Raw genomic sequence first — 15,160 nt, forward strand, 5'->3', positions numbered from 1 at the left:
TGGAATAAAGGGCAGGACAGGAAAAGGGGAGAGAGGGCCCCGAGATCCCACAGCTGAATTGCTGTCCCGAACAACCTTTCTGTGGGATTTTCTTTTCCTTCCTACTTAAGACCTTTTCAGACACCTGGTAACCTGGACCAGGAGTGGCTGGACCGTGCTGCACAAACACCCTCAAATCTTGGTGTCTTTTTTTTTTAAAGACCACGTCTTATTATTTATTTTAAAATATTTATTTATTTAGGCTGCACCGGGTCTCAGTTGTGGCCCTTGGGATCTTTGTTGTGGCGTGCGGGATTGGCATGCAGGATCTAGTCCCCCCACCAGGGATCGAACCCAGGCCCCCAGCATTGGGAGCATGGAGTCTTACCCACTAGACCACCAGGGAAGTCCCCAACTCTTGGTGTCTTAAGCTATCCTAGGCTCACTTCCTGCTGGTCAGTAGGGCTCTGCTTACTGCAGCCTGCCAGGAGCCCAGGTGATGGGACGATTACAGGCTGGGTGGCTGGGATTGAGTCCCTGGTTTGTACCACAGAGGTCTGGAGACTCATGGGCTTTGAAGTGCTTCTAGGGAAAGCGACAGGGCATCTCTCCTCATTTTTTCATCTAAAGGAAGTCATATGGCAACACCTCACTTAAAGGGCCACATGCCAGACACAGCAGAGCATAGAGACCCCCGCCACCTGGCAGCAAAGCTGTTCCCAGCGTGCTCCTTCCTGGCACATCAGAAGTGACCTGCCATTGCCCCCGCAGCTCCCCAAGCACTGCGCCCAGGATGAGCAGTGCATCTGTGGTTAGGACATCAATATGCCTGTGTAAATTTTGATCTTCCTTCATTCCACAGAGATCAAAGCGTGAAAACCTGATAAACAAGATGACATTCATGAAAGGTACACTTTCAAAGGGACCCGTGGGGGCTCTGCCCCCAGGTAGGCCAGGCCGGGCACCCAAGCATCGCTGGAGATCCTCGTGTGGAGGGGCTGCCCACCTCTGCACCCAGCCAGGGTGCAGACCGGCAGGCCACACGCCTCGAAGGGCTGTCCTCTGCTCCTTCTTGGCGGGGGGACAGCTGTGAGTGAGGCAATGCTCTCCTCTTCCACAGAAATGTGCCCCCTCGGGAGGGCCGCCAACTGGCCACAAGCACACTGGCTGCCTGTCTTGTTCCAGGCCCCGTGAGTCCGGACCAGGCCCCAGGAGTAGCATGTGTAATGATGCCAAAAGCACTCATGGTCGAACCTTCGAATCACAAGAAACCTGGCCACGAGAGCCACACATGCAAAGCCCAGGAAATCTTTTACTGTCCTTCCCAAGTTAAAAGAACAATTCGGGGCTCTGCAATCGGTCCACGAGGTGCCTTAGCAGCACTGGGGAGGCTGCTCTTCAGTTCAGTGTGCCCACCCATGTGCGCGCGCACACACACACACACACACACACACACACCCCTGATATGGAGATAAAGCCATGAAGGAGGAGGAGGGGGAAGAGACCAAGATGGATTGGAAGGGAGGAGGAGGGGGAAAAGGGGAAGGGGGAAGGGGAAGGAGGAGGAAGGAGGGGGATGAGAAGAAGGGGGAGGGGTGGGGAGAGAGGGATGGGGAGGGGGGAGGGAGGAAGGGATGAGAAGAAGGGGGGGCGGGGGAGGGAGGAGGAGGGGCGGGGAGGGGCGGTTCGAGGAGGTCAGTCCTTGGAGTTGTAGTTACGAATCTTGGGGGGCCGCTGGCAGCCTTTAGGTTTTGCAGGATGAGCCCTGGGGTGTCTGGCAGGCTTGCCCCTTGCTTGGGCTTCCATCTTCATCCCTTCGACGGCAAAGGCCGCCCAAGGCGCCAGGGAGCTCCCCTCGGGGTGTTGGAGGCTGTAGGCTGCTGGAGGTGCTGGGTGCTCTAGCAGTGAAGAGAAAAGAGAAAGGAGGGTGCGTCATCATGGGGCAGGAAGGGGCAGGATGCGGTGTGTACAGAGAGCTGGGTTCACTGAGTGCGAGTGGCCGAGCTGCTCGCCAGCAGGAACCAGAGACCCCATGCCTGCCCTGGTTCCTTGCAGGAGCCCATGCCGGGGCAACAGCTGTTCCTGGGGGTTCTGGCCCTGGTGTCCCCGCAAAGAAGGTCTGTGTGGGCACGTGCTCTCCAGATGCTCTGCAGGGCCTGGGCCTGCTCCTCCACTGGGCACTCAGGACATTTGGCCCTGAAAACGACATCCCCTGTCGTGCATATTTCGCAATAGGTCCCACGGAGGTACCAGGGTTAATGGTTGACTCACGACACTTCCCAGGCATTTCCCAGGCTGTCAACCACCCCCTGCCCTCTGGCCATGCTTGCCGGGCATCTCCAACCGCGCAGCAGCCCCCAACACGCGTGGCCAGGCACAGACCAAGGACCCGGGAGCTGCACCACATGTCACAGGTATGGGCCAATGCTCCAGGGCAGCACTTCCAAAATATTGACAACGACTGTCTTTGCACTAGGGCACCATAGGTGATTTTTTAAAAAGTTCTTTGAGCTCTTCTCTATTTTCCTAGTTTTTAGAACTAAGAATGTATTTCTTTCTTTTTTTTTTTTTTTGCGGTACGCGGGCCTCTCACTGTTGTGGCCTCTCCCATTGAGGACCACAGGCTCCGGACGCGCAGGCTTAGTGGCCATGGCTCACGGGCCCAGCCGCTCCGTGGCATGTGGGATCTTCCCAGACTGGGGCACGAACCCATGTCCCCTGCATCGTCAGGCGGACTCTCAACCACTGCGCCACCAGGGAAGCCCTGTATTTCTTTTTTAGAAGTACCAAGAAGACGTACAAGAATGTACTGTACAACATGGGGAATAGAGACAATATTTTGTAATAACTGTAAATGGAGTGTAACCCTTTAAAAACTGTATAAAAAATAAAAATAAATAAAAAGCAATTGTGAGATGCAAGCTCAGGGGCGGCTCTCCTTCCTGGGCTGGCCCAGCAGGCAGGACCGGGGTCTGGAGCTCCAGGAGGGTCTGCACAAAAAGACAATGCTGGGACTTCCCTGGCAGTCCAGTGGTTAAGACTCCATGCTTCCACCGCAGGGGGCACAGGTGCTATCCCTGTTGGGAACTAAGATCCCACATACCACATGGTGAGGCCAAAAATAAATAAGATAAAAGACAATGCTGCCCCAGGGTGTAAAGACAGGTGGGGCCTGGCCAACTGGCACTGGCATCTCACACGTGTGACACACACTGCAGTGACGCACACCGTCTACCCAGTGTCACCGAGCCCACCCCCCTGGGTCTGGTGGTGGGACGCTGTGGGGAGAGGTCTGGAAGGCCTGCCCAGCGCATGGCCGCGTGCTGTACAGGTGGACGACAGGAACCAACCTGGGCAAGACTTGAGGCCGAGGACAGGCCAGCTGCACAGCCTCTGGAGGAAAAGAACAGTGCTGGTGTGGAGCTGGGAGATGGGAAAGGCCTGGGCTTTGAAAGCACACACACAGGGCTGCGTGCTGGGCTTCTTCCAGCGACTCCAGCATCATGAGCTCGGGGTCTGCCAGGGGCACCCAGGCCCTGGACCCCTCTCTCATCTTGTGCTCTTTCTGCTCCTCTGGCCTCTGGAGATATCTGGAACCATTCCTCCTTTCCCGGAGCCTCCAGGGGTCATACCCAGTGGCCTCCCCAGAGCCCTCAGCCCCAAAGCTGGGCCAGGTTCTGCTCTCCTCCTGCCCAGTGCCTCCATGCACCGGGTCCTGGAGTGGGGTGAGGATGTGCGTCCCTGGACGTCCCCAGGCTCCCTTCTGCTTCCACTGGCCATGGCTGCCTCTCCTTCTCTGGGAAAGCGCCCGTGTCTGTGGTTCTTAAACCCCAGACGAACTCCTCCTCTCTACACAGAGACACTCCCACCCCAGATGCCTTTACAAGTACTTATACAGGGATCTCTGGTCAGCTCCATGCTGCTCACTTGGTTTCCTTCTGGAATGCAGCGGCCACTGGGGAGGGGCAGGGTCAGGACCCTGACCGCTGTGATGCTGGGGGTCCTTCCCTATAACTCGAGGGAGCAGCCCCTTCAGGGGTTCTGTGGGCATGACCTGGGTCTATCCCAGAGTCTCCACCTGGAGGCTCCTGGAGAAAGTGAGGTGGAGGGAGAAGGGCCAGCCCAGGCCCCAAGACCTTTGCTTGGGAGGCCAAGCTCCCTGTGCCCGGCTGTCAGGAGCTGTCTGCCAGTTCAGCCGGATGCCAGGCAGGTGGTTCCACTGTGTGCTGGGAGCACAGGCCAGGCAGACCCACCTGTCTGCTTGCGGGCAGGGCCTCTGAGCCGAGGCTGGGAGGATGGCACAGGCGGCCTTGCAGGCTCTGGTTTTTGTCCCTCTCCTTGCAGTGTCACCCTGAGGGGGTGACTGGCTCCTCCAGGACAGGCTCTCGGGGCAGGGCAGTCCTGGCTCAGGCACGAAGCTGGACACCTCAGGCCTGCTCTCCTCAGGACACTCCCTGTGCCCGAGCCGTGGTCTCCGCTTGGTTACTCTGCGCCCTCACTCGGACCAGGAGCTGGTGTGTGGAAGCGAGGCTCCCACCGTGCTCTCTGCCTGCTCTCCCTTGCCTGACCTGCTCTGCTGTCTTTCTGCACTGGTTCTGATCAGGCTTCAGGGAAATCTGGGGGCACAGCACTTGCCTCTCATGGGCTGCTGGTCCAGCTCCAGCTCTCAGGAAGGTTCAGTGAGATGCCGAAGACCGCCCAGTATGAACCCGGGAGCAGGACGGGGGGGCCCTGCAGGGGCTGACAGTGCCAAGGGGGGTGTGGGCCTGCACTTACGGTGGGTGGCCTTCCCCACAACCTTCCTGGCCCCTGTAATGACCTTGAGCCTGGAAGTTCTTGTGGACCAGCGCCCCGGGGGAAGTGGGCTAGTCTCCTGTCTCAGGGCCTCCTAGGGCTGGCTCTTTGAGCACAGCTCTCTGGAGGCTCGGAGCTGCTGGTCAGCTCCCTTCTGAGTTGGCTTCTAGGCTGCCTGCTTTCAGGGCGACCCTGAGCATGCCTGCCAGGCCTGGAAGGGCAGTTGGAAGGGCTGGGGACTCAGCTGCACTCCTGAGACAGGGGGTATGGCGCCATGTCTGCCGCGGCTCTCCAGAGCCTTCACTGGAGCTGGGTGGCTGCTCTCGACGCAGGTACCAGTTGTGGCCACAGGGGACGAGGCCTCCTCAGGCCCACTTCAGCCTCAGCTGCCCGAGCCAGTCCTCCCCTCTCCTCTCTGGGTGACCACCTCTGTGTGCCGGCGGCCCCTCGTTTCTGTCGAGACCTCTCTCTTGCTTCCCTGGGAGCCCCTTAAGCCCCAAAGTTCAACATTTCCCAAATTGGGGGAGTCACACCCCCAGGTCTCCTCACCCTCACCCTGGGCCTCCTTGTGGATCAGTGGTTAAAAGTTAGATTCTGTTACACTCCCCACCCCCAAATCCTTCCAAGGCTTCCCACCACTGTTGGGATAGCGCCCCAAGCCTTCCGTGTATGATGGGTGTGGATGGTGCCCTGCCGGGAGCTGCTGCTGGCCCCTGGTGCAGAGGCTCTGGGAGGACACTGCCAGGCCCGACTCTACTCAGCAGGGTGGAGGAGGGGCAGGCAGGAAACGCCAGCTCCTTCAGGGTCCTGTAGCCACCCCCAGCCTTGGGCTGGGGACGCTGCCCCGACCAACCTGGTTAACAGAGCAGCATCACCACTCCTCCCCCTCCCTTCCTGAAGTTAAGGCCTGACACTAACCCCTAACTGCTCCTGCTTACCATCATTTTGGGGGTACCTCCTCCCTGGTTCTGGGCTCATCCAGGACTGTCTGCTAGCGTCCCTCAGTGTGGCCCAGTGTGGTTTCCATCTTGGGCTTTGGGAAGGGCTGCCGGGCCGCAGGGTGCCAGGACTTGGGCAGGGGACTTAGCAGAAATACTCTGTGGCAGAGGACGTGAGGAGAGCTGGCACCGCCTCCATGGTGACTCTACCCCTTTTCGGGGCCTGTCTGAGCCCCAGCTCCCCAGAGGAGAGGGGCTGGCAGAGGCCAGGTCAGGTGGGCAGGCGCCAGGCACATGAGTGCAGGCGTGGGCAAGGAGGAAATGGCACCAGGACAGAGGTCAGGGCAGTGGGGGCTGGGGTCAGGTGGCAGAAAGCAGAGGCTGGGCCACCCAGCCTGGCTGGGTCCCTCCTTTGGAGGGAAGAGGGCTGGCGGGGCTGCCTGGCGGGGTGGGGGGGAGCTGAGTGCCCAGACTGCACCCAGAGAGCCTGTGTCCTCTGTAAGGCATGTGTGGGGACAGCAGGGAGGGCACATGGGGCGGGGTAGATTCTGACCTGCCTTCTTTCCAGAGATCAAAGCCTGAAAACCTGATAAACAAGATGACATTCATGAAAGGTACACTTTCAAAGGGACCCGTGGGGGCTCTGCCCCCAGGTAGGCCAGGCCGGGCACCCAAGCATCGCTGGAGATCCTCGTGTGGAGGGACTGCCCACCTCTGCACCCAGCCAGGGTGCAGACCGGCAGGCCACACGCCTCGAAGGGCTGCCCTCTGCTCCTTCTTGGAGGGGGGACAGCTGTGAGTGAGGCAACACTCTCCTTTTCCACAGAAACGTGCCCCCTCGGGAGGGCCACCAATTAGCCACAAGCACACTGGCTGCCTGTCTTGTTCCAGGCCCCGTGAGTCCGGACCAGGTCCCAGGCGATGAGCCTGAGGACCCTGTGGGCTGCTTTGGGTCCCCACCCCCGCAAACACCACACCCCACCCCCTTCAGGAGGAGAGGCCAATGACAGTCGTGCCCTGCAGGGCAGGCGGCCAGCGGGAGTGAGCTCTGCGCAGACCTACTGCGTGTCCGGTAGCTCCCCACAGCTTCTCTGCTGCTCCCTGTCTGATTTCAGCCCAAGTGGGAGGCCTGAGGCTGGCAAGGAGGCCAGGAGGCCTCTCCAGGGGCCTGGGCTGCCGGAACGACTGACCGTGTGAGCAGAAGTGTGGCATTTGCCGAGTGCCGCCACGGTGCCAGGCCTGGCTCCAGGCGAAGCTTCCTGGGCACACACTGGCCTCACACCCGGCCCCTACACGGGGACTGCGGGATCCCCGTCCTGACACAGAGGTGGTGCAGCTGGGCCGAGAGCAAGTCCAGGACCGTCAACCTGCAGCCGCTGGGCTGGAAGCAAGAATGCAGCTCTTGCCCCTCTGTCAGGCCTCCCTTGGGCACTGCCAGGAGGAGGGTGCCCGTGCAGCTCTGAACGCCTGACCCACGTCCCACCCCATGAATTGGGAGCCCCTTCTGTAGATGGCTGGGCTTTTCTGCCCATCTGCAGAGTTCCCTCAGTCCCCATGTGGACCAGGGAGGCTCAGCCCTCGTTGTAGAGTGAACCCCGAAACCCACATGTTTGTAGTAGGGTCTGTGGAGAGCTAAACAACAGAATTTTACGCTACGAGATTTCCTGCTCACTTGTGTGTGACATCTGTAGTTCAGGATTGTAACTGGCTCTCTATTTTACACTAAAATATAAACGGAGTAGCATGCGTAATGATGCCAAAATCACTCAGGGCTGAACCTTCGAATCACAAGAAACCTGGCCACGAGAGCCACACGTGCAAAGCCCAGGAAATCTTTTACTGTCTTTCCCAAGTTAAAAAACAAATCCCTCATTTCCCAGGATTAGTTACATTGTTATTATGCTTACTTGAGGACTGAACAGCGTTCTTACAGGATGTTGATGGAGGACAGAGTCTGTCAGACACAAACTTTAAATCCCTACAGGGATGCAGGCACGAGGGGTTCTCAGACAAGTGGGATACAAATTCTGGTTCAGTATAAGGATCCACATTGAGAATACTCTTGGGAGGAGTGTTTACAGAAGGAGAAAAACAAATCCCGAAGAAGCTGCCAGAGACGTTAGAAATAGAGAAGTCAAACCCATGCAGACCCACAACGACCCAAAATGAGAATTCCAGACGCTGTGGCTGTGATGGGGTGGGGCAGCCGGTCATGGGGAGGAGGGGAGTGTGTAAAGAACGTGCCTATGGCGGGGGAGCAGGAAAGTGGTAACAAGTGTGAGAAATCAGTAGGGCTGCGTGAACATGGGTGTGAGTGAGTGAAATTATCCTAGGGTAAAAGTAGAATCTGTAACTTACAGTGCAGCAGCAGAAAACTTGATTTCTCCAATGAAAGGCAGGAATGTAGAAAAAAGAAACAGAAAGTAAATAAATGGGAAGTAAATAATAGGTAGAATTAAGCCCAATGATAAGAACTAAATAAACATAAATGAGTTAAGCTCAGCAGCGAAGAAAAAAATTCTCAAATTGGATTAAAAAAAACAAACAGGACTTCCCTGGTGGCACAGTGCTTAAGAATCCTCCTGCCAATGCAGGGGACACAGGCTTGATCCCTGCTCCGGGAAGATCCCACATGCCGCGGAGCAGCCAAACCCGTGCGCCACAACTACTGAGCCTGCCTTCTAAAGCCTGCGAGCCATAACTACTGAGCCCACGTGCCACAACTACTGAAGCCTGTGCGCCTAGAGACCGTGCTCCGCAACAAGAGAAGCCACCGCAATGAGAAGCCCGCACACCACAAGGAAGAGTAGCCCCTGCTCACCGCAACTAGAGAAAGCCCTCGTGCAGCAATGAAGACCCAACGCAGCCAAAAATAAATAAATAAATAAATTTATATTAAAAAAAAACCCAACAAGATCCAACAAGATGTTGTATAAAAGACCCATTTAAAACAAAAGACAGGGAATTCCCTGGCAGTCCAGTGTCCAGTGGTTAGGACTCTGTGCTTCCACTGCTGGGGGCCTGGGTTTGATTGATCCCTGGTTGAGGAACTAAGATGTCCCAAGCCGTGTGGTGAGGCCAAAAGAAAACAAACATAAAAATTGAAAACAAAACAAAACAAAAAATAGAATTAGGCACAAAGTGTCATAAGGGGCAAAGAAGAACTCTGTGTTCTGGTGAAGGGACAACTTCAAAACATATCAAATGACATCTGACAGAGCTGCAGAGCAAAATAGATAATCCAAAACGGTAGGTGAAGGTTTTAATCACCCCTGTTGATCACAAACCCACACAGAGATGGCAAAGACTTAGTCAATGGAATTAATTACCATGAGTTATTAGACACAGAGACGTCTAAACTAATAGGCAGATAACACACTTTTTTTTTTTTTTTAAGCCAAACACAGTCCACACACAGAATCAGACCACATATCAGGTCACAGAACAAGTCTCAATTCATTCCAAATAAAATACAATAAAATTAGAAATCAACATCTAAATTCCCCCAAATTTCTTCTGCCTTGAAACTGACTAATGTATTACTGAATGATCCTTGAGTTATACAGGAAATCAAATAGTGAATTAAAAAAATATTTAGAATTGAATCTCAGAATTTGTAGGACAGAGCTGAAACAGCTTTAAATACACTTATCTGGAAATACTAACAGTTAAAACTACCAGGAGATGAGCTAGCCTCCAATGGGAGAAGTGGGAGAGTAAGGAACAGAACAAACTTGGGAACAGGAAAAAGCATGTCACAGCGTTAAAGGCAAGTTTCAGTGACATAGAATCTCCAAGAAAACAAACAGCACAGAGTATCAACAGAACCCAAACTGCTATCTGCAGAGATTAATAAGATTAACCTCTGCCAAGACTGATCCAAAAAAGGGAGAGAAAATGAACATGGCAGGGGAATAACTGGGTAAAAATGAATGTTATAAAGACCTATTCACGAGTAAGTTAATAAAATCTAGATGAAATGGAAAGTTACAAAACCATTTGAAATGTCCAACAATTATTAAGAAAATTGAAATGATGATCAAAAACTTCCCTCCCCAAAGACTGGTGGTTCAGATGGCTTTACAGGAGGTTCTACTGAATTTTCGAAGAAACCAAAATTTCAAGGAATAGTCAATTTCTATCTTATTCCAATTATTCAGAAAAGTAGAAAAAGAGCGAAAGCTACCCAGCTCCTTTTATAAGTAATCTACATTCCCAAACCAGATAAGGACCACCCAAGAAAAAATTACAGGCCCGTTTAACTCATAAATGTAGCTATAAAAACTGTATATAAACATTAGCAAATCAAATCAAATAAGTATTAAAAATATATCATTATCAAGTATAGTTTATCCCAGTAATGCAAAGCTGTTTCAATATCAGAAAATCTAACACCATATTTCACCACAATAAGCAAAAAAAAATATGATTATCATAGTCAATGCAGAAAAACAGCTGATGAGGTTTAACACTTACTTATGATGAAAACTCTCAGTAAATCAAGAATGTAGGGGCTTCCCTGGTGTCTCAGTGGTTAAGAATCCGCCTGCCAATGCAAGGGACATGGGCTCGAGCCCTGGTCCGGGAAGATCCCACATATGGCGGAGCAACTAATCCCGTGCACCGCAACTACTGAGCCTGCACTCTAGAGCCCACGAGCCACAACTACTGAGCCTGTGCACCACAACTACTGAGCCTGCGCTCTAGAGCCCGCGAGCCACAGCTACTGAAGCCCACATGCATAGAGCCCATGCTCCACAACAAGAGAAGCCACCACAATGAGAAGCCCTCACACTGAAAGGAAGAGTAGCCCCTGCTCGCCGCAACTAGAGAAAGCCCACGTGCAGCAACAAAGACCCAACTCAGCCAAAAATAAATAAATTTATTTTAAAAGAAAAGAATGTAAGGGAAGGGATTTCCTTGGTGGCGTAGTGGTTAGGACTCTGCACTCCCAATGCAGGGGGCCAATTCCTGGTCCAGGAACTAGACTCCACATGCATGCTGCAACTAAGAGTTCACATGCCACAACTAAGGAGCCAGTGAACTGCAACTAAGGAGCCTGCCTGCCTGCTGCAACTAAGACCCAATGCAACCAAAAAAAAAAGGAAAAAATTTTAACTTGATAGATGTTATATTTTAAAAACACACAGCAATCACTTTATTTAGTGGAAAACTAGCCTCAACCTCCTCAACTCAGAGAATGCGACAAGATGTCCATGATGACACTCCTGTTAATATGATTCCAGGGCCCCAACCAGCTCTGTAAGGAAAGCAAACTAAATAGGACAATAAGTACTGAAGGGAAGAAACACTCACTATTTGAAGACAGCAAGATCATCCACTTAGGGAAAAAAGCACCAAAGACAAACTATTAGTGTTAATGTGGAAGTTCAGCAAGGGGGGTAGACAGATCAGCCTGCTTACTACAGAGCACTTCTCTACAGAACTGTAACCATCTGGCAAATAGGATAAAGTACTGGAAATAGCAAGAAGACTCGAAACCAGCCTGCCACCTGTTTTGTAAATGAAGTCTCACCGGGATGCAGCCGGACGCCTTGTCATCATTGTCTGTGGCCAGAGGGTGGCCACTATTTCCACTGCTGCTTCTGCCTGCAGCACCTGGGGGCCTTCCGTCAGCGAAGGAGGATCTAGGCCACCCTCTCTTTACAAAGTGAGTGTGAAATCTGCAGTGTTCTCCAGAGAGCAAATGACCGCGTACGAGTCAAGAAACCAGAAGCGGGTTTGTTCTATACACTGATTCTAATGGTTTTTAAAGTTGAGGTATTATTTCTTTAAACAAAATCTTGAGTGCAGGCCTGCAGGGAAGGGCAGCTCTGGCTGGGATGAGGGTAGGAAGCCAGAGGCTCCTTCATCCCTCCCACCCCCCAGGGCTCTTGAGGCCCTTCCGAGAGGCCCTGGGGCCCGCTAAGAGGGCACTGTTGACAGTAATGACCTCCCCTAGGAGTCCTGAGTGCCATAGTGGAGGATAATTAAGAGAGTCTGAGTAAATTGATAGGAATTACAAGAATTCTGCAAGGACCTGCAGCGGCCATCAAATGTGAGGCAAGTTGACACTGGTGTCTTTCTCACTTTGGCCCTTCTTGGGTTTGCCTGTGACAGACGCAGATCTCCTAGACTAGAAACTGAGACTGGAAGGGACCATGGGGCAGGAGAGAGACAGAACGTAGAGAGGAGAACATAGAGAGCAGAAGCTCCCAGCTGCTGTCTGGGTGATGCTAAACACAGGAGATCCTTTGATGTTTTTTTTAAAAAAATAACTTCTATTGAGCTATAATTTACAAACAATAAAATGTACCCATTTTAAGTGTGCATTTCAATGGGTTGTAGAAAATGTATATATCCATGTATGTGGAACATTTCCATCACTCCAAACATCCCTACCCCCGGCCCTAAGCAACCACCAATCTGCTTTCTGTCATTACTGACTATATGGCTCGTTTCTAGAATTTCACATAAAAAGCGTACACTAGGTAGTTTTTTGTTTTTTTTTCGGTACTCTGGCCTCTCACTGTTGTGGCCCCTCCGCTGCAGAGCACAGGCTCCGGACGCGCAAGCTTAGTGGCCATGGCTCACAGGGCCAGCCGCTCTGCGGCACGTGGGATCCTCCCGGACCAGGACACGAACCCGTGTCCCCCGCATCGTCAGGCGGACTCTCAACCACTGCGCCACCAGGGAAGCCCCACTAGGTGCTGTTTGATGTCTGGTTCTTCCAGAGATCAAAGAAATGTTTCTGAGTTCCTGTTGTCATATGTATCGGTAGTTCTTTTGCTTGTGGAGTAGTAGTCCACCATACGGCTACATAGTAATTTGCTTTTCCATTTATGTGTTGATGGACATCTGTGCTGTTCCCAGTCTGACATTCACGTTAAGGCCTTCCGGTGCGTGCATGTTTCTATCTCTCTCCCACGGTTACCATGGAATTGAATGGCTGGGTTGTGTAGTAAGAAAGTTTTAAGAAACTGCCAAGCTATTTTCCAAAGCAGCTGACCATCCTGTGTTCCCTCAGGCAGTGTGAGTTCCAGCCCCTCCACATCCTCGCTACCACTGATATTGTCATGTTTTTGTATGTTTTTGGTTACCTGAGTGAAGGAACGTGTAGCGGCACCTCGCTGTGGTTTAAATTTGCATATCCCTGATGACTAACAATGAGTAGCTTTCATGGGCTTGCTGGCCGTTTGTATCTCTTCTATTGTAAAGTGTCTTTTCTAGTATTCTGGCTATTTTAAAAATTGGGCTATTCATTTACTACTGAGTTGTAAAGTTCTTTGAATGTTCTGGACACGAGTCCTTGATATGTGTTCAAATATTTTTTCCCGGCCTGTGGCTTATCTTTTCATCTTCTTGACAGTGTCATTGGAGATGTAGAACTTTAACATTTTGATGAAGTCTAATCTAGCAAATTTTTTTTCATTTATGGTTGGAACTTTTTTTTAATCCTAAGAAATTTTTGCCTATCCCAAAGTCACAAAGATTTTCTCCTATGCTTTCTTCTAGAAGTTTTATAGTTTTAACTTTAAATTTAGGCTTATGATAGATTTTGATTTAATTTTTGTATTTGGTAAAAGAGTTGAGATTTGTTTTTTCCCCACATGGATATCTAGTTGTTCCAGCACGATTAATTGCATAAACAATCCATTCCTCTTAAGTTACATTAATTGAAAAATCAATCACCGTGTGTGTGTGTGTGTGTGTGTGTGTGTGTGTGTGTCTATTTTTTGTCCTTATGCCAACAACATACTGTCATGTTTACTAGAGCTTTACAGTAAGTCTTACAATCAGGTAGTTTAAGTGACTTCAACTGTTCTTTTTCAGGATTGCCTTGGATGTTCTGTATCTTTTGCATTTCCATGTAAATTTTAATTTTCAATTTCAATTTTAAAAGCCTGCTGGGATTTTAATTCAGATTGTGTTAAATCTATAGATAAATTTTGCAAGGAATGACATCTTAACATTGAGTCTTCTGATCCATGAATATGCTATATCTCCATTATTTGGGTCTTAATTTTCTCTGCAATGATATTTTTTTCAGTGTACAGGTATTTGGTTTAGTATGTCCCTAAGTATTTCATGGTTTTGGATGCTATTGTTAATGGTATTTTTATTGCAATTTCCAGTTTTTCATTGCTAGATATATAATGGATTTGGTATATTGATCTCATATCCTGGGCCTTTGCTAAAGTCACTCTTTAGGTCTAGTAGGTTTTTTTTTTGGTAGGTTATTTACAATTGTTATGTACTAGATAATGCAGTGTGTGGATGAAACAGTTTTACTTCTTCTTTTGCATTCTGTATGTCCAGCCTCCCTGCTTTTTTACATGACGAGGACTACCAGCACAGTGTGGAATGCAAGTGTGAAAGTGGGATCAGCCTTTCACCCCCAAGTGAAATACTAGCTGCAGGTTTTTCATAGATTCCCTTTATCAGGGTGAACAAGTTCCCTTCTATTCCTAATTTGCTGAGGGTTTAAAAAATCATGAGTGGATGTTCAATTTTGTTAAATACTTTTTCTGTATTTATTGAGACATATCATATGGTTTTCCTTTTTTAATCTGTTAATATAGCATATTGATGTTTTAATGTTATACCAACCTGTCATTGCTGAGATAACACCCACTGGGTCAGGATGTGCTATGCTTTTCACGTATCATTGGATTTGATACTCTAGTAAGGATTTTTAGGTCTATATTCATTAAGGATATTGGTCCAGAGTTTTCTCTTCCTGTAATGTCTTTGTCTGGTCTTGGTGTCAGGGTAGTGCTGGTGTCATAAAATGAATTGAATATCTTCTTTCATCCTTTGTTTTTTGAAAATGAGTTTGGGTGGAATTAATATTATTTCTTTCTTAAATGTTTTATAGACTTCACCAGTGAAGCCACCTGGCCTGGAGTTTTCTTTGTGGGAAGGTTTTAAGTTAAACATTCAAGTGCTTAAATAAATACGGGCATATTCACGTTTCTATTTCTTCTTGAATCAGTTTTTGGTAACTTGGGTCTTTCAGAGAACTTGCCAATTTTATCTAACTTAATTTGTGAAACTATTGGCATGTAGTCGTTCTTATTATTCCATTATTATCTTCTTTTTTTCTTTTGGCCATGCCACACGGCGTGTGGGATCTTAGTTCCCCAACCAGGGATTGAACCCATGCCCCCCTGCAGTGGAAGTGCCGAGTCCTAACCACTTGACCACCAGGGAAGTCCCTTATTTTTCTAGCTTCTTAAGGTGAAGGTGTAGAGATCACTGATTTCAGACCAATGTGCTTTTCTAATGTAAGGATTTAAAGGTATAAATTTCTAAGCACTCCTTTGTGATTTCTTTGTTGATCAATGGATTATTTAGAAGTGTTCTATGTTCAAAATTTTTGGATCTTTTTCTAGATATCTTTCTGTTATTGATTTCCAGTGGAATTCCTCTGTGGTCAGGAAACATAT

General features: G+C 50.1%; 1 protein-coding gene across 2 annotated transcripts in view; it reads right to left on the bottom strand.

Moving 5' to 3' along the window:
* Positions 1 to 1,674: 1,674 nt before the first annotated feature.
* CCDC57 (coiled-coil domain containing 57) overlaps positions 1,675 to 15,160 on the bottom strand; it is a gene marked incomplete at its 3' end in the record, with an annotated part of 106,271 nt that continues 92,785 nt past the window's right edge. For both annotated transcript variants that reach the window (XM_082860378.1, XM_082860379.1), the window contains one exon: positions 1,675 to 1,877. In XM_082860378.1, coding sequence (XP_082716504.1) covers positions 1,675 to 1,877 — 203 coding nt within the window. The remainder of the gene's footprint in view (positions 1,878 to 15,160) is intronic.

This window comes from Leucopleurus acutus (genome assembly GCF_964270905.1).
Source record: "Leucopleurus acutus genome assembly, chromosome: 19".
In the NCBI taxonomy this organism is placed as follows: domain Eukaryota; kingdom Metazoa; phylum Chordata; class Mammalia; order Artiodactyla; family Delphinidae; genus Leucopleurus; species Leucopleurus acutus.